Consider the following 25,768-nt stretch of genomic DNA (forward strand, 5'->3'; position numbering starts at 1 on the left):
CTGATCCCTTTTCTCCTAGACACCTGTGTGTTTCAGGATGGAAGTTAGAGGTGACTGTTGACCCCTGGAAAGGGGGCACCATGCAGCTGGGTAAGGACAGCCTCAGAAGGGGGTTCAGGAATGTAACCACAAGGCCTATCACTTCTTCCTGGGCCTCAGTGTCACCTAGAAGAGGAGGGGCCTAAAAAGGTTTCTAAGATTTCTTCACGAGCTACACTTCTAAAATCTAGAAGCGAACAAGGAGACAGTGGTTTCCTTCTCTTTCTGACACAAAGAAGTGGTAGGGGTATATAATTCACGTGCTCTCATGCAGACCAGAAATGCCTACAGGTGGGTGGAAGAGCTGGTGTGCTCCAACTATCTTATTATCATGTCCAACCTGAAACACACACACACACACACACACACACACACACACACACACACACACACACACACACATTCACTAACACAACTTAACTACTGCTACCGACAACTGTAGGAGAGAATGAGGCCACCCTTTGAATACAGAGACATAAAAAAATCTTAAGAAAGAAAGAGGCCCAGGACAAGCATTGTAGGAAATGTCCACAGAGAGCAGGACAAAGTCTGAGTTCAGAGGCTAGACCAGTTAGTGGGCAAACCTGGACTTGGCAGAGGGCATAGTCCTTGTTTTGCTCCATATGAAGCATGAGAAACTCTTCATTTTAAAATACATCCTAGGATGTGAACAGATTTATTTTAATTCAGACAAGAAAAGGTATTATAGTTTCCTGAGATTGTTCTTGATAATCAAATATCTAGGGATAGGCTGGCCACCTGTAATCCTAGCTACTAGGATGCTGAGATCTCAATATTAAAAGTTTGAAGTCAACTCAGGCAGAAAAGTCTGAGTAAAACCTTGCAGACCTTTAACTTTGTATGAAAACCAGATTTTAGATTTGCACAGAGACTTTGAGGTGATGCTACCTCTTAAAAGAATGAAGTTCTTTCCTCATCTAGACTCTTCTGGAGCTATCTGGTCATTTCTCAACCAGTCTGGCACGGGATCTTCTACTCTGAAGTGACACTGAAAACACTAGGTTACCCCTGCCAAGATGATGCAGTGGACCTTTACCAACACATCTCTGGAACCTCTTCTCAGCAACGAATTAATGAATAACCCCTCTCCAATCCCATGGCCTCTAGATTCAGGGAATTCTTTGTTCCCTGTCTGTCCTCTAAACTGGATAATTCTAACACATTACCCTATTTCACTCTTCTGGTTGTGTGTGTGTGTGTGTGTGTGTGTGTGTGTGTGTGTGTGTGTGTGTGTGTGTGTGTGTGTGTGTAGGGCCTGGGTCTGTTCTTTAGCTATTTTTGCTCAAGGTTATCACTCTACTACTTGAGTCAAAGCTCCATTTCTGGCTGTTTTTGCTGGTTAAGTGGAGATAAGCATCTCACAAACTTTTCTGCTTGGGCTGGCTTAAAATTGGGACTCTCAGCTCTCAGCCTCTTAAGTAGCTAGGATTATAGGCGTGAGTCCCTGGTGCCCAGCTTGAGCACCCCATTTATTCTTCACAAAACTCTAAATTATTATGGCTAGTTGAAATTACCTCGGTTTTATGTACAAAAAAGACATGATTTGTGGGTTTTCAGTCCCCTACAATGGGTGCTCTTTCTCCCCTGTGCTTCTGGGATATCACCTTTACCAAGATGGCTGCATACTATTCATCGAGGGCCATGGGAGTTTTTGTTTGTCTTGTTATTTAATTGGATCTTCGACTAAGATGCAGGCTCTGTTTTGCATTTTTTGCATGACAATTCTTTTTAGAATTGGAAATACCTTTGTTGCTCCTGATGCAAGTATTTTGGCCAGATTCCTACTCTCCAATTTACAACATTATTTTTGGTGTTTAGTTTTAAGGCAGGTTGCACAGGATGCCCTGGACATTCCCTGCTGCTAAAAGCTTTCTCCAGTGTTTTCTCCCTGTGGGCCAGCAGGGTGGCTATGGCTCCAACTGCTTCCTAGCCCAGGACACCTGGAGAGATGCTTTCATCTTGGCCTTTTTAAAAAAAGTGGAATGGATTTACATCTTTCTATATAGAGATAGAAAAATTGACCAAGTATCTTCTTCCAGATATCCCACTGCCTGTTTGGTGCCTATGTGGAAGAGAAACCCAGCAGTTGCTGTTTGACATGTCAGCAGTAGAAAAGGTTAGAGACCACATTTGATGGAAAGCAAAATAATCTTTGCATTCAGGATCTCTGTGCTTTACAGCCAAGTCTCATCCATCCTGCTGGACTCTCTGCCTCCAAGGAGAAATGCAAAACTATCAGAGGAGCTGTCTAGAGGACCTCCAAGGACTGCAGAGCAGACAGCTCAGTCCCTCCAATGTCAAATTCCTGGTCTTTGCATCTTCCTGCCCTTGGAGATTGTCATTTCTGTCCTAGGGGCATCTGGCTCCAGAGGTGGAATGGAGCAGAGGGAGTAGAAGAAGGCTCTCTTTCTGAAAGCCTGTGAGAACTGCTTTCTGAATTCTGAGCAACATGGGATGGATGTTAGAATCTGAATGTGTGAAAATGGAAAAAAAGTTCATTGTTTATTCTTTTGGCCCACCTTCCTTTCTCTTTGGATTTCTCAGACATGGCTTTACCTTACAAGGCTGAAAGTGTTTAATCTTTCTTTGAATGTTCCTCACTGTCACTCTAGACCTGAGAGAGTAGATTATAACTCTCCAGTAACTAAAGCTTAGGCTAATCCCCTGTTGTGATACAGCCTCAGATATATTCTTTAAAGATGAATATTTATTTTAGAAGGATATTAATAATAAGTGAGAATGTGCTAAGGGCGTTGCATGTATCTGAGCTGGTTGAAAAGAACAGCATATATTCATTTAGTCTTCACCAAGGTCCAGGAGCTGGGTACCACTGCCATCACCTTCAATACATGAGGAGAGAAAGGTTAAGTTTCTTGGTTACTCTCCGAGATAACAGTGGCAGAGTTAGAATTCACATCCACAGTTTTAAGCCACTTTATTGTGGTAAGATTAATATACAAAATGATGCCCATATTTAGTGTATTCAACTTGATGAACTTGGGAGTTAAGTTTATACATCTGTGAAACAATCACTCTAATGTACATACAAAGTTATACACCAACTCCAAATTTCTTTCTACCGTTTGTGTGTGTGTGTGTGTGTGTGTGTGTGTGTGTGTGTGTGTGTGTGTGTGTGTGTGTGTGTGTATGTGTGTGTGTGTGTGCTGGCATTGGGACTTGAACTCAGGGCCCTGTGCTCTTTCTTTTTCTTCTCAAAGCTGGTGAGCCAGAGCTTTACTTCTGGCTTTTTGGTGATTAATTGGAGATAAGTCTCACAGACTTTGCTGGGACAAACCTTGATGCTCAAATCTGAGCTTCTTCAGTAGCTGGGCACCCAGCTTTTCTCCCATTGTCTTATTTATCATTCTTATTGTTGTGTGTGATAACATACTACACATAAAATCTGCCTTCCCAAAATGTTTTTTCAAAGAAGGAAATTCTGCCATCTGTGATTAATGGACAAAGCCAAAGGACATTATGCTAAGTGAAATAAACCAGACACTGAAGGTCAAATACTGTGTAATGTTATATACATATAGAATGAGTGGAAATCATGATAACCAGAGATTAGTGGGAGAAAAAATAGGAAGTGCTAATCAAAGGGTCCAAAAATTTAATTATGAAAGATGAGTAAATCCAAGATGAATACATCTTCTGTGTGGGATAATGCTTACAGCTAACTATACTTAATTGTATACTTAAGTATTTGCTAATAGAGTCCATGTTCTTTATCTCTGCATGAACTGCTTGACAGCTAGAGTCAGGTGTAAGAGATTAATTTGCATAACATTGAATGTTATTTCCAAAGAAAATGCCTTTTAGTTCTAAGAAAAAGGCTGCAAATAGAGGAAGGATGGGGTAAAGAGGATAGAATATCAAGACATTTGAAGTCAACACTGTGAGATTAATACTGCTTGGTTTCCTACTCTTCCATATTAATTAGCATTTGGCCTAACTTCCAGTGTTTCAGGGTTAACTCTAGCCTAGTACAGAACAGTATATTCTTCTAGGAGATTTCTAGAAGGCTGGCGACATTCTTTCCACTAAAGCTTCAACGGTATAGTATCTTTCCTCCTCTCTGTTAAACACACATCATCCTCCAAGGTAGTGCTCATACACTAGTAGCTGCTCAGATTCCAATACTGTACAACTTTCCCTCCATACAAGAAGATATGTTCAACAGCACAAAGGACAAATCTCCAAACAAACCAGAACTGTCTCTCTCCTTGCATATACAGAGAAGTGAGCAGATAATCAAAGATTCTAATGTTTTCAGAGGCAAAATGTATTCTGTCTTCAAAATTTTTGTTGGAGGTTCACTTTTTTTGTTGTTGTTGTTGGCTGTGGGGCTTGAATTCAGGGCCTGTCCTTAAGCTCTTTAGCTCAAGACTAGCACTCTACCACTTTAAATTATAGTGTCACTTCCGGTTTTCTGATGGTTAATTGAAGTTAAGAGTCTCTTGGACTCTTCTATCCAGTCTGGCTTTGAACCTTGATCCTCAGATCTCAACCTCTTGAGTAGCTAGGATTACAGGCGTGAGCCACTGTTTCCCAATGGAGGTTTACTTTTTACTGCTATAGATTTAACATGGCGGCAACCCCATCACACCTCCTTACCTGGTCTTGGACCATTGCTCCACCAAAAGCCCAGATGGCAGCAAATACAAAATAAAGCTCATAGGTTTCCTTGGAGCAGTCTGCAGGGATGTCCTCTTTGGTTAAGAGACACTCAAGAAGGTAGCACACCATCTGAACCATACTCTGCTCTGGAACTGGGATTATCTTCTTAAATCTGCAATGGGAGATTAGGACTTGCTCCAAAACCCCATGAAAATCCCATCTGGAGGCCCCATGGGCTGGTCGTAGAAGCCCCTTGGTTTTAGAAGACTAATGGTTTTTTAAGTTTGGGAGACTATCAAGGATCATGGTCCTTCTTAAGCCTTTGTTCTCCTCAGTAAATTTTGAGTCACTTTCCACGACAGGGTTGAGGGCACACAGCCCTCCTGAGAAGGTTCCTTGTCTTCCTTCCCTTCCTTTGAACCCCTCCTCCCTTCCCTTTCTCTTTTGACATCTGCTCTCAGTCCTTAGGAGAAAGTAGGGAGCTACAACGAACATTTTTTCATTCAGAATTTCAATAGTCAAAAGGCACTGTAAAAAGCAATTTGGGTGTTATTTTGAAGGCTGTTTTTTTTTCTCTTTATCTTAGAGGTTTTCTTTCAATTAAACTAGACTGAAAATGTACTTTGGTGGGGCCAGAGTTTTATCTGGGCAGTGGAGAAGATGGAGACAGATGGCAATTTTACATAATCATGAATTGAATGGAAATTCCTAGATGAAAATAGACCTCTGTGAGTTTTCCCTGACCTAGGGTTTGTATTTTTAAGCTTATCCTTAGAGATCTCAATTATAAGATGATATTTCAAGATGTACCAAAGATATCCTATGCACAAGGAACTAAGAGTTTACACACACACACACACACACACACACACAATTTCTCTTTCCATACACACAGTGTACTCCCACATAGCCATGCACAACCCACACTACCATCTGCAACAGGATGCTGCACTCAGGTTGCGGAGAGGCAGAGTCCACTGAGCAACACTATCAGCTGCCCCCTTCAAAGTCGCTTACCAGCTTTGGGCTTCAGGAATGCCTAGTACCTGTTCTCTCCAAGGCATCATGTTTGTGCCTGTTTTTAATCTTATTGCTGTCCTTATAACCATATTAGGGTATGGTTTAATAGTCTAGGTATTACTTTTACTAGTAATGGGAAAGCTGGGTCCTGCGTGGTCCTTCCTTCACTCTTTGATTCCATGCATGTTTGGAATAGAATAATAAAATAGAATCGTCACAGGCTCTACATTGGATGAGGTAACAAGACAAAGGGGTGCCAGCTGCCCTTAGTTTCCAAGATGAGACTTTGGACAAACTGATTGAGACTTTGCAACCCTGATCCCTCACTCTCTCAGTATCCCAGATCAAAATAAGCAAGCAAGCAAGCAAACAAACAAATGAAAGAGATGCTGGAGGGGTTGGAAATAATATTTTACAGGATTTGAGGAAGCGCTTTGGTGTTCAGTGAATCTGCCCTCCCCTCCCCTCCCCTCACTAAGAAGGCAGGGTTTGTCCCTGACAGCAAGGCCAGGCTAAGGCCTTCTACAGGACTGCTCTAAGCTGGTAAAGGGCCCATGGCCAGGAGACCCCAGAGAGCTTTGTGATCTCACAGTGCAGTACAGAGAGGCTTCCTGCTGGAGTGGCCTGAATCCTATTTTGTCAAAGCAAAGGGGGAGACAAATGTGTCTCCTGGAATCCACATGTGAGCTTGCACATATGGGGGGGTGTTTGCGATGCAAACTAACGGTGCCCCTGCGGGAGTGCCGGGCATAGGAGTGTGAGGAGTAGCACAGGGCTGGCTGAAGGAGATACATGTACTTTTTTCACGGCGGGCAGATGGAGATCTCTAGTGGTATGGAGAGCTCCAAGAAATCCCCAAATTCTTCAAGAGGAAGTCAGATTTTAATACTTGCTGTAATTACAGAAACTGAGGCCGTACTGGTCCATCCCATGGAGGCAGAACTCTATTTCCCTTCCTCTCTTCTCTCTGTCCCCTTTGGATCCTAAGAGGTCAGAAACTACACCTGCTGAGAAGAGAGCTCCCCTTTCCCACTGCAAGTCTAAGCTTCAGAGGCAGAAGCTGTAAATGAAGTTTGTTTCTTTTAAAATTTCACTGGAGTGGTGTGTGTGTGTGTATGTGTGTGTGACAGAGAGAGAGAGAGAGAGAGAGAGAGAGAGAGAGAGAGAGAGAGAGAGAGAGAGAGAGAGAGAGGGGAGAGAGAGAGAGAGAGAGAGAGAGAGAGAGAGAGAGAGAGAGAGAGAGAGAGAGAGAGAGAGAGAGAGAGAGAGAGAGAGAGAGAGAGAGAAAGAGCATTAACTAAGAGCTCACCTAGGGACTGGAGGAGAACCACCACCTAACTTTGCTTGGAAGGTTTGAAGGGACAATGGCAAAGAAAATAAAGTTGCTTTTCAATTACCTCTGTTCAATAAAGAAATGAGTGTGTGCTGATACCACACAGCTCTGTGGTAATGGCTGCATACAGCCAGCCTGAGGATTTGGTGCTCCTTAAAAGAAGGAAGGCCTTAGAGCCAGTGCCTCTGTTATGAATGTTATGATGACAAGGGAGTATCACAGACCTCCACCCCCATGCTGTGGACTGCGGGGGGGGGGCTCTTAGGAAAGCTGTGAAAATGGAATGGAATTATATTCAGAGAGGGAGGCTGTAAATGACAGCAATAGTTCTTTCTCCTTGATAACCAGAGATGTGGTGGATATCTGTAGATAGGCTAAATGCAGGTAGAATCTTTAAAGTTGCTTCCAAGGCTATACACTATGCACATACCAGCATGGACACATGTATGTGCACACACACACACATATATACATACACACAGTTGATATCTCTTGTCCTAAATGCCCAGAGTAAGAAATAGCTTCATCAAAGCATATATGGAACAAATATCAGGAACAAGTAAAGCAGCAGGAATGTACTGTCTTCCTGGCACTGTGCTCTCTAGATAGTAACTCTGCTGCTCTTTCCTATTTGTAACACTAATGATGCTGTCACCTTCTAGAAGTTACTAGCTACAGAGTCTGCATTAGACCCTAAGGTCACAGACAGAGCCCAGGACCATCAGTATTTTCAGAAACTTATGAGGGTATCGATGGTTGGAAAGAGAATTATGGATTGTGAAGTATTAAAAACTACAGAAGCAAAATTAATGTTTCATTAAATACTTAAAGTATACCGCTATGTGAACTATTTTTTCCCAATATTCTGGGGGGGGGTTGTACCAGTTCTCGGGCTCAAATTCAGGGCCTAGGTACTGGTCCTTAGCTTCTCGACTCAAGGCTAGCACTCTACCACTTGAGCCACAGCTCAAGATAAGATTCTCATGGCCTTTCCTGCCCAGGCTGGTTTCAAATCTGATTCTCAGATCTCACCCTCCTAAGTAGATAGGATTTCAGGTGTGAGTCACTGGTGCTCACAATATTTATTTTTAATGTGGATGGACTTTTTTGTAGGGTAGAGGGCAGGGCATATTTAAGAGTGCCAGGGACCATTTGTAGCATGGCTGAAATTCTCCCAGGATCTTTGCCTTCACATTGTGAGAAACAGAAGCCACAGCCCCACTTCATTCTTGACTGGCCAGTTGAATAAAGATCCAAGGATCAGTCTGAGTGAGGGACCATAATATCTTGGAAATATAATCCTGAAACAATATTATGGGACCACCAGGAACTATACATATCGAAGTCACATCTTCCCAGTACCAGCTTTTGTTGCCCATTCTTGGTTGAGTTATGGAAATAGAACCCAGTCCCGCACAATGATACATCCCATGGAAAATCAACTAATCAACAGAAGAAGGTTCAATACAACAGAAGACGGCTGCAAGTCTGGAAACTTCTCTATGCAGACAACTGTGGAATTCGTGCTGCAAACACAAATCTTTTAGAATAAAGTAATTAATCTCTTGTTCAAGTGATAGCTTGTGTTACATTCTGGATCTTGGATGAAGACCTGTGTGTTTGAGGCTTTGTACCTGTTTTGACACTTTGGGATGTGGAGAACCCTTAGCAGGTAGGGATCTAGTGAGAATTCCTTAGGTGGTGGTGGGGGGGTGTAATCAAAGGGGATTGTGGACTTTTGGTCTCTTCTTCTCTTTCTTTCACATCCCAGAGATGAGATGAGATGAGTTGTTTTGCTCTCCCATGTGCTTCTCCCAGGATATGCCTCCACAGGCCCAAGGAAAAGGGTTAAACAATCAAGGACTGAAATGTCTAAAATTGTACTGTCAAAATAAGCCCTTTCTCTTTGTAAATTAATTATTTCAGTTACTTCAGGCTTCTGTTAAAATAAGGGAAAGCTGACTGAAATAGATATTCATGGCTTTGTTGCTTTTACTTTTTTGCTCATGTGTGTGTGTCTGTGTGTGTGTGTGTCTGTGTGTGAGTTTGTGAGTGTGTGTGTGTGTGTGTGTGTGTGTGTGTATGTGTGTGTGTGTACTTGCATGCACATGTGTGCGTGCTAGTCCTCAGGCTGGAATTCAGAGCTCAGGCTCTGTCTCTGAGCATATTTTTTGCTCAAAAGCTAGCGCTCTACCACTTGAATTACAGCTCTACTTCTGGTTTTTCGGTAGTTAGTTGGAGATAAGAGTCTAAACGGACTTTCTTGCCCAGGCTGGCTTTGAATTGTGATCCTCAGATCTTAGCTTCCTGAGTTGCTAGGATTACAGGCATGATCCACCAGCCCTTCGTTTGTTGCTTTTACTTTTAGAGATAAAAAAGTAACACTGCAGAGCAAAAAGCAGAATAGAGAACTCACAACTTTCTATGGGCAGAAATGGCCAAGTGACACATTCTCCTAAACCCCTGCTATCTGGACTGTGATCACACCCAGCCAGGAACAAGAGGTGGATCCATATGTCCCTGACAGGTGCTGGTCATCTTCATTTCTGGACCTGTTGGTCTGGCTTGTGCATCATTTGTAGGAAGGCCAGCTGCTGGCCATGCATATTGGAATGAATCTGACCCAGGGCTGTCATCTGATATTCCTACTGATTACCTCCTTCTGATATATCCATGTGATATTTGTGAAGGGCACTTTAAATCTTCCTGCTTTTCATTCACTTCTCTTCCTTCTTGAACTGCCAATAGGCATCCCATGGTTGTTCTAATGTGTGTTCCCCCTGCCATCTGCTGTGCCTGGAGGGTTCTGACTTTGGGGACAGGACAGAACATCAGTGGGACATCAGATGCAAGCCAACATGTCCTTCACTGTTGCATTAATTTACTCTCTCTCTTGTTGCCTGGCCTACCTGGTTCTGAGTGTGTCTAGGCAGGTTGGAAGATACTTGTCAAACAGAATGGTTAGGTTAGCTCTTTCTGTCTGGACTTCTCTCTGGTCGATCCAGCTGCTCACTGGAGGGTTCCATCCTAGGTCTGCTGGGTTGATGTACAGGATCCCTTGGAACACAGAGAACATTGTATAGTGGGTATTCCGTTCATATCAGTAGTTCTCAGCTTGAAAAGCATGCAGAAAACTAGACTGAAGCAGACAGAGACTGAGCCTAGTTCAGAGAGAGTGTGAAATTGCTTCTGAGGACTAAAGGTCCACTGAGGGAGAAGAGATACATGGTGAAGTTCAGTCTCAAGAGAGAAGAGGTTGTGATTGATGGGCAATACTTGTCACTGTCCGTGTCTGCATTCCTAGAAACTGTCAGTGTGATCTATTTTGGAACAATAGCCTTAGCAGAAATAATTAAGTTAAAGATCTGGGGATTATTCTCGATTGTCTAGAGGGGACAGTAAGTAGCCCTTCTAAAGGGAGAGATTGGGAGAGATACATTGAGCCTAGTCAGTCTGTGAAACCAACTTGGGGGCCTACCAATCAATGATGGATAAAGAAAATGTGATACATATTTATATATATATATATATATATATATATATATATATATATACGCAATGGGGTATTATCCATTCATAAAAATGTATAGTATTATGTCAATTGCAGAAAAATGACTAGGATTAGAGGCCACTCTGTGAAGTAATACCTAACAAAGAAAGTCAAATATCATATATCTTCTCTCATATATGGAATCTACACATAAAATATAAAAATATATGATATGAGCTCTTTCCCAGGTCTTTCCTAGACCTTTCCCCGCCATGTGGAGCCATGTGGTGCCAGCCAGAATGCTGAATAAACCTACCCCTTACCTGAATACCATGTGCGTGGTGTGATTCTTACTCGGCAACCCCTCTTTAAAAACTTAACATAAATGGTGCCGAAACCTGGGAAGGGCTTAAAGTCAGGATAGGTGGGATTCTTCTCCATTTTTTCTTTCTTTCTTTTTTTTTTATTCAGGTAAGGGGTAGGTTTATTCAGTAGACCTGCTGGGACCAGGCAAGGTTGGCACTCCACGCGGTGGGGAAAGGCCTGGGAAAGAGAGCTGGGAGAGCTGGGAAAGAGAGAGAGCTGGGAAAGAGAGAGAAAAGAGCTAGAAAAGAGAGCATCTGGGAAAGAGGTGGGAAAGAGAGAGCTAGGAAAGAGAAGAGAACTGGGAAAGAGAAGAGAAGGAAAGAGCTGAGAAAGAGCTAGAACAGAGCAGAGAGAGCTAGAAAAGAGAAGAGAGTCCATTTTTTTCTTTCGTTTGCTTGTTTTTTCCTTATTTGCTCTGAGGAATACCCACAGTTCTGACAGCCTTTTTGTGGACCGGTCTATCTGTTGCGGACACAGCACCTCAATACCATTGCTGGCCTCTGCATCCACCTCCACGCTTCTACATTTTGGTGAGTGAACTACTCTCTGAGGGTTCCCTGTCACTCAGTCTCTTTCCAGATGTGGTACCACATCAGAGAACCTGCTAGGCCTTTAACTGAAAGGCCGGTTACTTCTGGAGTCAGGACGCTTGACTCTGGTTGCTTGGCTACTCCTCCCTGGAGGGCTGGGTGGTAAGTTCAGGACGCCACTTCCATCTGATAAGCCCCCCTTCACTCACTAATTTTCTTCTCTCCTATGACTTTAATGGGGTGCTGTGTGTTACTCCAGTGCTGTGAAACCCCTCTGAAATGCCTCCTGCGCTCCCTGGAAAGCCAGAGCACCTAATTTTTTTATGCTGTTCTCAGATTTAGACAATTTTTGCCTCTGCAATGGTAAATGGTCAGAAATCTGTTTACTTTCAGGCTCTCTTTGCTCTCTCTCTCTGCCAATCATGTCCAACTTTCCATATCTCTCCCTTATTTTTTTCTACAACTTTTTGGCTTGTGCCCTGAAGAGTGTGACACAGGCTGGGTCCCAGGTTCCCTTTCAAAGGCTAGCCCAACTAGGCTTGATCTATTTGTTCAGGCTTTCTTTATATTTTTTTTCAGAAATTTGCCATCTTGAGTTCGCCATCTTGGCCACATGGTGGGTTAAGGGTTTGGCCCCATCTGACCCATATCCTTCCACCAAGCTTATTACTCCATCCATCTATTCTAAGGTGCCTTGCTAACAAGTTGCTCTTTGTACAGACTTGGTAACTGAGGCCCAAACATCTGATGTGCTTTGTTAGCAAAGATGTCTAAACATTGTTGTCAAAATTTTAGGTTTTGAGATTTGCCTTTTTTGTTTTGTGTTGTGTATTCTAGAACTGACTGCAAGATTCTAAAATACTGGGCATATCTGTGCTAAGATTCTCACATCTAATGAGTTTTGTCATTGCAGAATATTTCTTGGTCAATCTTGATAAGGACCAGGTAAGCTCTATTCTATTTGATCTCCTTGTTGCTTTAATTGGAAATAATAAAGGGTTTTTATGGCAAAGATTGCAATTCAAAGCCAGCCTGGGATGAAAAATCCCTAAGACTCCATCTCCTAACTAACCTGCAAAGAGCCAGGCTGGAAGCATGACTCAAGACTCTTATCTCTAACCAGCAAACACTGGAAGTGGTACTGTGACTCAGAGTGGTAGAGCACTAGCCTTGAGCAGAAGTGCTCAGGGACAGTGCCCAGGCCTTGTTCAAACCTCCATGAATAATAACTGGGAAAAGCCATCCCAGCAATGAGGACCTAGACTCAGCCAGTTTGGGGAACAAGGGACCATGGAGAGGAATAAGAGGAGATGATGTCATATCAGCAACTTTGTGCCTGCCCTTTCAAAATTAACCAGAGCCAGGAGGTCAGTAGAAGTAAGAAGCCTGCCCATCTAGTGCCCATACCTGCCTACCTATTAACTGAACAGGAATTTATATTCTTGCCTTTGTTACCTGACTTTTTTTCTATCTAGTTGCCAGATGTCAGAAGTAGCTAGGGACATTTCTATCAACATTTTCAGCCCCAAGTCCTTCCTCTTGCCATTTGTTTGCTTCTTAGTATCTTTTTTTCAGTCTGTCAATGCCTCATGAGACTTCTCCAGACTTTATCTAAGGACTCATGCCACCAAGGGACAGCTGCTGCTCACTGCCTTCTCTGGGAGGTGACCAAATTCCAGCCTTTTACCCCTAAAGTCGATGCCCCTTGTCAGCAGGAAGTAGCCAGAGAGAATCCGTGCCCTATTTCATGATTATTAAAAGGCTGGAATGTAAGGTCCGCTCCTGGATGGTTAGCAGACTCCACCCTCCTCGCAGGAAAGTCTCCGCCCAGTACCTGTGTTACCTAGGCAACTGGCACACCTGGAAGAGGTCACATCTGCATCTGCTGAGGTCACATCTGAATTTGATGTGGCCACACCTTTCTCCACCCATACCCTAGGATAAGGCCTCGCCCAGGCCCAGAGGCCCTCGTTCCCAGGTTTTTCCCAGGTCTTTCCCAGCTGTGTGGAGGGCCAACATGGCCTGGTGCCAGCCAGCACGGTGACTAAACCTACCCCTTACCTTAAAAAAAAAATATATATATATGATATGAATGCAAAATGGGGACTTTTGGAGACCGGAACCGGTAGAAGGGAAAGAGGAAAGGATGGTAGAAATGAACATGGTCCAAGCACGTAAGAGTAATAGGAGGGGTGTGTAAGAAATACTACACTAATGATCCTTTGTACAATTAATATACACTAATGTTGTAAGAAAATAAAAGCCCCGTGAGAAAGGTAAAGGTTGGTGCTACAAGGCTCTGAGCCCTTAGCTGGAGGTGGCAAGGAAGGAGTCTCCACCAGAGGCTTTGGGGAGAAGGCAGCCTTGCTGGACTCCAGCAATGACTTTCTATGTCTGACTTCCAAATTCATTAAGACAATAAATTTGATTTTTTATAAATATCTTGTCATTGTTATTAATAAGGTGTTGTACAGAGGGGTTAGCATTTCCCAACTCAGGTAATAAGTATATTTTGGGGGACAATGTCACCCCTTCCTTTGCTTTTCCTGTTTCCCCTTCCCATCACTGTCCACAAGTTACATAGCTCATTTTCCACATAGTGTATGCTAAATAGCATGATTGCATTTGTTCACCCTTTCTATCTCCCTTTCTGTGCCATCCCCCGCCACTTTTTCCCTCTAAGAGGGAAAAAAAAATCCAAAGTAAAAACAAACACTACCACCATCAGTGAAAAAATGCATGTTTCCAGTTCCTGGAATTCATTTCAATAAGTTTTTTGGTTTTTTTTTGTCAGTCGTGGGGCTTGAACTCTGGGCCTGGGCGCTGTCCCTCAGCTCTTCAGCTCAAGGCTGAGCGCTCTACCACTGGAGCTACAGCGCCACTTCCGGTTTTCTGGTGGTTTATTGGAGATAGGAGTCTCACGGTCTCTCCTGCTCGGGCTGGCTTTGAACCGCAATCCTCAGATCTCAGCCTCCTGAGTAGCTAGGATTACAGGTGTGAGCCACCAGCGCCCGGCTACATTTCAATAAGTTTTAAATGTTCAGATCAGTTACACCTTTGGGTCCCTCCCCTAAAGGTATCCTTCTTTAATTTGACTGTGTGAATGCCTAGAGTACTGTATAGCTTATCATGTTCCGTTATATTTTAGATCTGATTTCCACATAGGCGAGAAAACATGTGCCCTTTGTGTCTGGGTTTGACTTACCTCACTTAACATGATTTGTTCAAGGTCCATCCATTTCCCTACAAATGATATAATCTTATTCTTTTTAATGCATTAGTAAAATTCCATTGTTCACAGGCTTTTGATTGACACACTCATCTATTGTAGGGCATCTGGACTGTTTCCATAACTTGGCTATCACGAACAGTGCAGCAAGGGAACATGGGTGTGCAAGTGTCTTTAAAAGCCCCTACGCTCATGGTAATTAGTTACTTGTTACAGTGGCCCCAGGAAATTAGCATGAAGTGGGGCGCAATTCTCCCGAGCAGGGTTTACCATACTGAGAGGGCCTAGAGTGGGAACCTGACATTATAGCAGAGATCCAAAAGTTTTCCTTTCTTATTGAAAAAATACTTGAAAATCTTTACTGACATATAATTGAAATCTAAAACACTGTCCATAAATAATGTGTATGATTTGTTGGATTTGGAACAACCTATAGAAACCAGCACCACAACCAAGTTAATATATATACCCAGACACCACCTCTACAAATTTCTTCATGCTCTTTTCGTGTGTATGTGTATGTATGTGCATGCACCTATGTATGTGTGTTAAGAACATTTTGCCTGTTGTATATCTTCCTGACAATTGTCAAAGTATGCAGTGCAGCATTGTCAACTATAGGCACTGTGTGGTACAACATGTCTCTAGAACTTACTCATTCTGAATAAAGAAGCTTTGCACCCACTGAATCTATCTCCCCTATTCCCCCTGCCCCTATGCCCTAGCAGCTACTACCCTACTCTTTTTTGATTATTTTGTTAAATAGGTTCTTTTTATGACCTAATGTCTGTTCATCAATTGAACTGATGGAAAGAGAGAAGGAAGCTAATGAGAAGTGGTAATGCTTGGTCACCTTCACTGATGTGGGGGCTAGAACTGGATTGGAAAGTAGCCTAGATCTAGACATTTATGTGCACTGGATGGCTGTCTAGCCTAGGGCTTATCTCCCTTCTGGTTCCTACATTTTTGAATCAACAAAGTCACAGGGGCCATAGCTTGGTGGTACCTCCTTGCTTTTGTGGGTGTGGATGAGTTCTGTCAACCAGACCAGAGTATTGAAGGAGCAGCTTCTGGCTCCTCTTTTGACTTTCCTCCAGAGCCAGCAGAACAAGGACATTACAGCTAGAAGCACCCTCCTCTAATGAGCAATTTCATCTCCAGGGCCTTACCTGCTCTGGAGACAGTTGCTGGTGTGGCTGTGCGCAGGTGGCTGATTTCAAATAGTAGCCGCATTGTGGGGTTCAGAGGTATCCTCTCATTGCTGGCCAGGGTAAGCACCTATAGACGTGGGTGGGACGTCCAGTTAGAAAGCACTGAGGATACATGAGCATACAATGTCAGCTTGTGGGTGCGTGATGGATTCTTTCTGTCAGGCTATGGACACGCTAGGATGTTTATGTCTCCCCAAAAGCATTTTTAGGAAACTGCACCCTTAGTACCACAACATTAAGTATTCGGTTCCTTGCTGGCATAGGCATGTTCTCTTGCCCTTTACCATGGGAGTAAGAAGTTTTCTGTTTGTTATTTTTTTTTATTAGATTCAGCCCCTTGATATTAAGACTTTGCAGCCTCCAGAAATGAAAGTCAAATAAATGTCTTTTCGTTATAAATCACCCAGTCCCTGGTATTCTGTTATAGACACAAAACAGGATGGTTATAGCCTTCTTTTTTAATTGTTAGAGTTTTCTATAATCTGTGTCTCTTTCTGTCTCTGTGTCCCTGTCTCTATCTCTCTCACCATCCATACCATCTCTCTACTCCCACTCTTCCGTCCTCTATATGTGTCTGTTGAATCACCATAAAAAGTTATTTAAACAGCTTAAATTGATGTCAATGATTTGAATGAACTAGACCATATTGGAATAATAAAACCTTTAAAAGAAAAGAGCTTCAGTTTCATATTACTGCTCTTCTTTCTAAGTAGTCCCGCTGGGAAGGAACATGCATTTATTCTAATGATTTCTGTGAATGCAGAGGCCATTTTAACATTTCCAATCTGGTCAAGCTTTCTGAACAAGTGTAGGAACAGCTACCAGCTTAATAGCCATTTTACTGCCATTCAGTTAGTTTTTATTGTTTATTTTTTTTTAAAAATGCTATGCACTACCAACAAATAGATATTTACCACCCTAGAAGTCATTTGATGGGCTCAGAATGTTTCAAATCTTTAGTTTATTTATTAAATGGAAAAGAATTAGAGAAATGATTTGAAGGGATAATTTAAGATTTCAGTTCAAAATATAAAATGAATTATAGGCATGATTGTCTGGAGGAAATGACCATCCCATCAAAAATGGGGTGGGCTGTGGCAATAGCACTGAAATAGGCCAGGGCTGCTGGTGGGGATGGGTCGGTTCTGTCTATTGACAACAGCAGTTGAAGTAGCATGTTCTAGCTCAGCCATCATGTGACATGCTAGGGAAGGTTGTGAGGACTTTCCTTCCCTTCTCTGATACCTTGTTATCATCCATGACAGTGTTCAGAGATTCAATCCACATTGGATCGATATCACCATCCAGTAGGATCCACTTGGGCCCATCATGGGAGATGTTGGCAAGCTCCCTCATGATAGAAGAGAACAGTCCTACAAGGAACCATGGGTAATTTATTTTCCCTTTCACCACCAAACCTCTTTCTCTTAGCATAGCTCCACTCCCCCCCAAATTGGTTATACCAATCAGAAAGAGACAGGCATTCAAGAAGATTAGACTTGAATTTGTATCTTGCTCTACTCAGAAACTTAGGGTCCAGCATGCTCCAAAGTTGTTTGGAACATCAACAAGAACCACAAGAGTAAGAACAGTAATCAGGGCCAGAGAGTACCAGCTTTTTGAGAGACCCAGTGAATCTTTACAGCTATGACTGTAGAATGCTAGAGTAATGGGATGATAGAATCACATTAAGCTTTCTCAGGCAAAAATCTCATCATTTGTCATAGCATTCCTAGAAAATCTTGCCCAGGATAGGATTTGAGAGAAGACTCAATTGCTTCTTATTGGCATCACATTGACATTAATATAGTAATTGGCTAAAATTAATTTTTCTTTAAACTTTCCTACTCAATAATACTCTATGCCTTTTCATTTATTTACTCAGATACTCTTCTATGTCCATAATAAAATATTACAGCTTTTAAAATATATCTCCTTAAGCTGGGCTCCAGTGGCTCATGCCTATAATCCTAGCTACTCAAGAGGCTGAGTTCTGAGGATCGTGGTTCAAAGCCAGCCCAGGCTGGAAAGTCCGTGAGACTCTTATCTCCAATAAACCACTCAAAAAACCAGAAGTGGCACTATGGCTCAAGTGGTAGAGTGCTAGCCTTGAGCTGAAGAGCTGAGAGACAGCGCCCAGACCCAGAGTTCAAGCCCCATGGCTGACAAAAAAGAAAATATAATATATCTCTTGGCTAAATATATTTCTATAAATTTCATAGTTTTATTGTGGTTGTGAGAAAGACCTCTCTACCCACTTGCCCTATATTTCCATTCTTAGCAGTCTATCTCTAGTATAGAGAATAACTACTAGATTTTGTATATTTATGTTCAATTACATTTAATACTTTAAAAAATCAATTCTAGTAATTAGTAACAATTCATGTTTTTTTAGTTGTACAGTTTCAGAATGAGAAAAACAATAAACTTTCTCCTTTCCTCCAATTTATAACATCTATTTCCATTTTCTTATTGTCTTTCCTAAAACCTCCAGAAACAAACTGAATACAAATTGATAGCAAGTCTCCTCCCTACCTGCTTTCTGGTTTTAATGGAAATAGCTTTGATGTGTTATTATGCAGAGTGCTTTGATTTCATTTTCCTTTTAGCTTGAGGTATAGAGAATTTTTCAGAGTTAAGTATTTTCATTCAATTTCTACTTTAGTTAGAACTTTAGAGTAAGAATGACTATTAAGTTTTAAGTGTGTATTAATTAGATCAAATTACCTTTTTCCTTAATTTGTCAATGTCTTTTGTTAGTATTTTCTAAAAAATAATCCATGCATCCTTACACTTCTGGAATAGACTTGACTTGGTCAAACTGTTTCATTCTTTCAAGATACAGTTGGACTATACTTACTAATATTTAAATTTAGAATTTCTAAGCCTACTTAGTAAAATTGGGTTGTGATTTTGGGTTCTACATAAAAAGTTGATATTAAGATTATTATGGCTCCATAAAATGATTTCAGGGCTATTTTTCACATGTATATAAATTCATATATATGTGAAAGATTTCATATTTGTTCTTGCACTATCTGTAAAAATTTAAGTTTACTTAGGTTTACTATTTCTTAATGAGAAAATATTACTATTTTATGTATTTTTGCTGTTTTGTCTTTTTTTAGGTTAAGATATTTGAAAACTAGTTTCATTGTTATTATTAAGATGTTGTATAGAGGGTTTACCATTTCATAAATCAGGCAATGAATACATTTCTCTTTTTTGAACAATGCCACCCCTTCCCCCAGTTTCCCCTTCCCATCCCTACCTAAATTACATAGGTCATTTTCCACATAGTGTATACTGAATAACAGGATTACATTCATTTACCCTTTCTCCCTCATTTTCTGTGCCTTTTACCTCCCTAAAAGAAAAACAAACAACAACAACAGAACCATGTTTTCATTTCTTGGAATTTGTTTCCAGCTATTTTAAATGTTCAGGGAACTTACACCTTTGTGTTCCTCTTCTAAGGGTGTCCTCCTTTAGTCTGACTGTGTGTGAAGGCCTTGAGTCCTATGTAGTCTATCATGTCCAGTTATATTTTAGATCTGGCTTCTACATATGAGAAAAAAATGTGCCATTTGTCTCTCCGAGCTTGGCTTAACTCACTTAATATGATTTATTCTAGATAAATCTATTTCCCTTATTTTATATTTTTACTAGGGGGTTCATCTATTTCTTCTAGATGGTCAAATACATGCCATCTGACTAGATATTCTCTTCCAATTTAATGTTGAATATACTGTCATATATCATTATAAGTTCCTAATTATATACTATATATACATCTACGTTATATATAAATATAGTTAACCTTTCCCCCATTAGTTGTTCTCACAATAAATACACTTATTGGCCTTTATAAAGAACCATTATTTATGTTTCTCTTTTCTATGACATTTAGTCTTTCTTCTGGCCAATTCCAGATCTTATCTTTACTAGTTTCTTTCCTCTCATCATTTTCTTCAGAGGGAATAATAACTTATTACAGAAACTAATTTCTTTTACTCCCTATTAACTTCACATAATGCAGTTTAATGTGCTTTCTGATAGGCTTCAGATGAACTCCATGGATCTTGTATGAATTCTTCCTTTCATAGGTTGCTGGAGGAATTACAATTTAATTTTTCTTTTTGATCAGGAGTAGAGCTCATGTTTTGATTTGAATGTAGTGGGGTTATTTAAGGCTATTTTCTTGCTTGTTTCTAATATTGCACAGATTGTGGTTTATAAATTGATTCTTTTAAATTCAATATAGCTTCCTCTGTAACCAACTTTGTTGGCCCTTAGAACTTTCCTCCCAAAAGTTTATGAGGTATAAGATTCTATAACTATGTGCTATACCGAGTTTGATGATCTATTTCCAAATTTCTCTGTGTATGTAGTTAGGTTTCTGTCTACTGCAGCCATCTAATTTTGAAAAATGTTTAATAAAATAACTCACCATATTTTTACTTAAATTTCTGAAAGGCTATATCCCACTTACTTTGAAATTATCTTGATCAATGAATACAGAGTCGTATTATGTCTTCTTTGTCAATTTCTTCAAATTTAAAATGCAAATTTAGTAGGATATTGACTAGGATTTCAACAAAGTTTCTGATGTTAAAATTAATATAAAAATGAAATGTTGAAGGCTATCCCAAAATATCGAGCAATTTAGCTCATTGGATAGTAAAGTCTGTTAAAAATGATTCTAACTGAAATGGATGGTATTGGTATAAGATCACATAGACAGAAGTGTGGACCAGAATGAAAATCCTAGAATCCGATCTTGGTATGTATGGAATTTAAAAGGCAACAAAGTGGTGTTTGAAAGCAGAGGAAAAAGATAGTTTACTTAATAAATGGTGTTGGCACAATCAATTATCCATCTGGAAGGAAATGAAGTTGGATTTTTATTCAAACTCATTCTAAGCCTCAAAATAAATTCCAGATGGATTTAAAATTGTTAATGTAAAAAGAATCCTTATTGACCAAATTTATGATACTATATCTGTAGTTGACAATTAGAAAGCGTTATAAATGAAATAGGAATCCCAAATGCCGAAAAGACTAGACAGACATAATTTCCTTTTTTTTTTAAAGGTGCTTGGTAAAATATGCCATAGAAATAAAAGCTATAAAAGTGTCTAATAGACAAATGATAGATGTGAGAAATGCATACTGTCTTTGTGTATAGGTGCGTGTGTGTGTGTGTGTGTGTGTGTGTGTGTGTGTGTGTTGGAGATTGAACTGAGGGCTGAGCTGTCATAGCTGGAGTTCAACCACTTGAACCACACCTCCAGTCTCATACTATGTTAATTAATTGGAGATGGGGTCTCAAAGACTTCTGTCCCAGCTGTTTCCATAATTCTAGCTACTCATAATGCTAACTACTCAACTACTCAGGAGACTTGAAGCATTGTTATTGCTGATATATTTTAGTCACTGACAGTGGCTTATGCATGTAATTCTAGCTACATAGGAGGCTGAGAGCTGAGAAGCATGACTTGAAGCCAGCCCTGGAAGACAAATCCCAGAGATTCTTGCCTCCAATTAACCAGTAAAAACTAGAAGTGGAAGTGTGGCTCAAGGGATAAGAGTGCCAGCCTTGAACCAAAAAACCCCAAAAGAACAACAACAAAAACGCCAAGCAAGAGCACAGACACAGTTAAAACCCCAGTAATGGCACACTTACACCGTGAAACAAAATAACCAAAGCAAATAAAGTACAAAACAGGAAATTACTAAGACCAACAAGAAGGAAATGATGCTAATAAGCAGTGAAATAAAAATTTAAGCTGCTTTTCATTAACTTCTTTGCTCTAGATCTCTGAACAAAGCTCCTGAGTTAAAGAAATCCAGGTGGTTTTACCTTGACAAGTCAGACACTGAAACTAAGAGGGAGCTGATATTTCCTCATTTCGGAGCCCAGAGAGAACATGGGTTTGGAATGTGCTGAATTAGTCTGGAAGGGAACATGGTCCTAGGAACTCTCTGGGACTCACAAGACACCCACAGCATCTCCAGGACTCTAGCACAGGGGCAGTGTTAGGAAGCCAAATTGTTGGGGCAGTGGCCACAAGGGTAAAGTGCTCTGTGTGTAAGGCTGGCCTGAACCATTTCATTGGGAATAAGACATGAACTTTCCTATCTTGTGCATGACTTAAACCCACCATGTGCTATAGAAAAGCAAACTACAGCTGAGTGCCTGACTTCCTTGATCCTCTTTTAAGGCACTCTACTAGAGGCAGCTAAAAGAGATCTTAAAGGAGGCTCTGAGGGAATGAGGGATTTTCTTCTTGGGACCACCCTCTTACCGTCCTTCCATTCTCTTGTGGCCGGATTGATGATGCCAAAGAGTTCATCATTCGTGACAGCTTTGGGGTTGAGGTCTGTCCAGACAGGCCGGCGTTTCATGATCTGATAAGTCCTGTGCAAAGACCTCAGCACCTTTGACTTGCCGGTACCAGCACCACCCACAACAAACACAGAGTGTCGAACTGCCAGGAGCTCCTCCAGCTGCACCACCTGGGAGACAGGACAAGTCAGCCAGTGGTACCTGTTGGTCCCTCATCTGCATGTCGCCTGACCTTCTGTCAGCCATCCTAGTGTCTGGAGTGAGAAGACAACAGTGAAGGTTTCTTTCTCCCCAAACATGATGGGTTCTTCGTCATGGCAGCAACACGATTCAAAGAGTCATCATGAAGTCATTCAATTATTAATCATTAAGTGTTAGAGTGTGCTAGATGAGGATCCCACAGTCTGACAGAAGAAAATCACATAGATACATTATCATAATGGGAGATGGTAATTAATATAAGAGGGGCATATATAAAGTACCCATAAGAACAAAGAGAGGAACAATTGATTTTTTGAAAATGATGGGAACAAGGAAGGTTTCCCCGAGGAGTAAGCATTTGAACCAAGACTCTAGGGATAAGTGGGAGTTTGCCAAGAAGTTGCACAGAAAAGCAACACAAGCGAAGGTTGGCCATGTGGCAGTATCATGTGGGTGAGTAGTTTGATGAGTTTGGAGTCAAGACCAGTCTGAAGCATCCATTAGACCCTTAGCAGCCAGCCAGGGTTTTGTTTTTTTTTTTTGGTCCGGTCGTGGGGACTGAACTCTGGGCCTGGGCACTGTCCCTCAGCTTTTCAGCTCAAGGCTAGCGCTCTACCACTTGAGCCACAGCGCCACTTCTGGCTTTTTTTCTTTTTGCTTATGTTGTGCTGAGGGCCTCATGCATGCAAGGCAAGCACTCTACCACTGAGCCACCTTCCCAGCCCCCAGCCAGGTATTTAACTTGAGGCCAAAAAGAAATATAATGAAAGCCGCTTCCTGGAATCAAATCATTGCCATCACTCTGCCCTTGTCAATAGTTGCCCAGAATTTTGGTAGATTTGGTTTTCCATCCTGAGACTAGCTTACAAAGCTCTTTTACAGTCTGGCTCAAACCAGCCTCAACAATTACCTTGAATTCTTCAACATGCACCTTCCAAACAGACAGCGACTTGCACCTCTTCAGTGATGCTAGTTCTCATGCCTGTGACTTCAAGTGTACTTTGCTTTCTGTCTTTCCCTGGCCAATTCCTGCACAGTCTTCAGCGAACCTTCAGTCTGGAATGAGTATCCCATACCTGAAGCCTACATCTTTGCACTTGGTAATAGTGTAATAGTTACTTTTCCATCTCTCTAGTCAATGGTCAATTCACTGAAGTCAGGCAGGGTTTTGAGAGGTGGGGCCTACTATGAGGTCCTTATCAATTGGTGGTAGGGTCTCAAAAGGGATTAAGGTTATTTGTTATGGGACTCTAGCTAGTTATAAAAAAAACCTGATCCTGTCCCCTGAATCCTCTCTGGATTCATGTATTGAGTGGTGACTGCCTGTTTGAGAACATACTTCCACCATTATCATGATGTCAGCTAGCAAAAAGTCACCAGTGCCAAGGCAGGTGGCCTGCCCTTGAACTCCAAAGGTCCTCTAAACTTGCACTCTGGTATCCCATATTGGGATCACTTGTACTCCCTCATTTCTCATATGATGTCAAAAGTTTTCAACTGGAAAACTTTTCATTCTTCACTCTTGACTCTTAAAATTCCATTAGCATATGTCTTTGAGTAAGCCATACAATTTCACACTGTTCAATACTGACTCCTTCCAGTTTAGACACGTGACTTCTAGCTCTCATAAGTTTCCTTGGTTTCTTTCTAGAATTCCTGTTGGTAATATATTGTGTCACTTAGGTCTGTGTGTCTACATGCATACATGTAGAGTTTTATGTGCAGAGATTTCCTTGACTCTATCCTCTTGCTGAATTTTGTGTGTCATCAGTGACATCCTTCTACACTTCAAAGAGTGCTTTACAACTCTGAAAGAAGTCTTTTTTATTATAAATTCTTATTTTTCTTACACATGTTGTTTTATTATTTTCAAAGATATTAACTAGAACATTTTAAATGTTGTTTCTTTTTTTCACTGTGAGATGCAGTGTGTTCATGTGTGTGTGTCCACCTTTCTTATGAAGTTGGTTTTCTCCAATATTGAATATGTCTCAAATTTAAACAATGAGCAATGTCCTTTGTTTCCTGGGAGGCTGGGCTGGTGTTCTGTGTGGATGGCTATGTAGATAGGATTGAGTTGAAGCTCTGTGGACTGTCAGATATCAGATCGTGCCTTTGGTCTTTGCCCTTCACTTGTGGGTACATGAGTGGTGTTGGCCTTCTGTAGAGGGATTGCAAAAAGAATGAAAGTGCCTTGACAGTCATTTTTCCCAAAAGAATGTATTAAATTTTTCTTTTAAATTGTCTTTTCTTTTTGGCCTCAAGTGAAATGTCTGGTTACGGATCATCTGTATTGCTTGGGCATTGGGAACTGGATGGAGGTCTCGGGAGAAGAGTGTGAGGAGCCAAATAGCCAAAATTACAGGGTAAACAGATTTAATGACGTCCCCTCTGGCTATTTTCAGTCCTCTTTTTCATTGCTTTCCTCCTTAACTACCAACTCCAAGCTCAGAGCTTCTCCAGGGTTCTGTTTGGCAGAATGGCCACCTCCAGGTCCCTCTTCCCCTGGAGCTCTTTCTGAGTGTATTTCCTCCATATATATATATATATATATATATATATATATGTATATATATATGTATATGTATATGTATACATATACATATATATATACATATAGTAGAGATACTGTACAGAAGGGTTACAGTTACTTGAGCAAGGTAATGAGTCCATTTCCTATCGAGCATTGTTACACCCTCCTTTATTTCCACCTCCTCAACTTCTCCCTCCCCTCTTCCACCCCCACCAAACTTGTAGAGTTCATTTTCAAATACTGTCTTGTACATTTCATTGTTACAATGGGCCATCCTGTATCTTTATTTCAGCATTTTGTTATTTCCCTTCCCCTCCCCAAATTAGAAAAATGTAAACACAAGATGCAGGGCACCAGAATCAAATACAGTGACAACAGGGGTTGTACCATAAGGGAAGAACATACAAAGAAACACATAAAAAATCACATAGTACATTATACGTACATTAAAAAGAATAACAACAAAGATATTCTGTTCTGCAATCTACTTCCTGATCTGTCAACTTATTTTTTTTTGTTCTTTTCCTTTCTTTTCAAAAATTTACTATCATGTTTCTGCCCCAGTTTAGATCATTCTGTGAGTTTATTCCTTTCTCTTAAAAGATAAATTTATATGTTAGCACTCTTAAGGGATCTCAGGATGCCATGAGAGACCACATGGAAGTGTTTGAAGGATTGTTTTTCAGCAGTTCAAGCAGATGATGTAAATGTAAAGTATGGAGAGACATAGTCCTTGTCATCTACTCCAACAATTCTTAGCAGAGAGCCTGTCTATTATCTTTTGTCCTAAGAGCAAGGAATATATATGAACAAGAAGAAGAAAGAA

General features: G+C 41.0%; 1 protein-coding gene across 3 annotated transcripts in view; it reads right to left on the reverse strand.

The window, feature by feature from the left end:
* Dnah9 (dynein axonemal heavy chain 9) overlaps window positions 1-25,768 on the reverse strand; it is a 343,799-nt gene that overhangs the window by 158,923 nt on the left and 159,108 nt on the right. For all 3 annotated transcript variants that reach the window (XM_070026946.1, XM_070026945.1, XM_070026947.1), the window contains 5 exons: window positions 22,168-22,378; window positions 17,105-17,232; window positions 15,818-15,926; window positions 9,943-10,090; window positions 4,678-4,852 (listed from right to left, as the gene is read on the reverse strand). In XM_070026946.1, coding sequence (XP_069883047.1) covers window positions 4,678-4,852; window positions 9,943-10,090; window positions 15,818-15,926; window positions 17,105-17,232; window positions 22,168-22,378 — 771 coding nt within the window. The remainder of the gene's footprint in view (window positions 1-4,677; window positions 4,853-9,942; window positions 10,091-15,817; window positions 15,927-17,104; window positions 17,233-22,167; window positions 22,379-25,768) is intronic.

This window comes from Dipodomys merriami, unplaced genomic scaffold, assembly GCF_024711535.1.
Source record: "Dipodomys merriami isolate MVZ:Mamm:240054 unplaced genomic scaffold, mDipMer1.0.p SCAF_19, whole genome shotgun sequence".
Lineage (NCBI taxonomy): Eukaryota > Metazoa > Chordata > Mammalia > Rodentia > Heteromyidae > Dipodomys > Dipodomys merriami.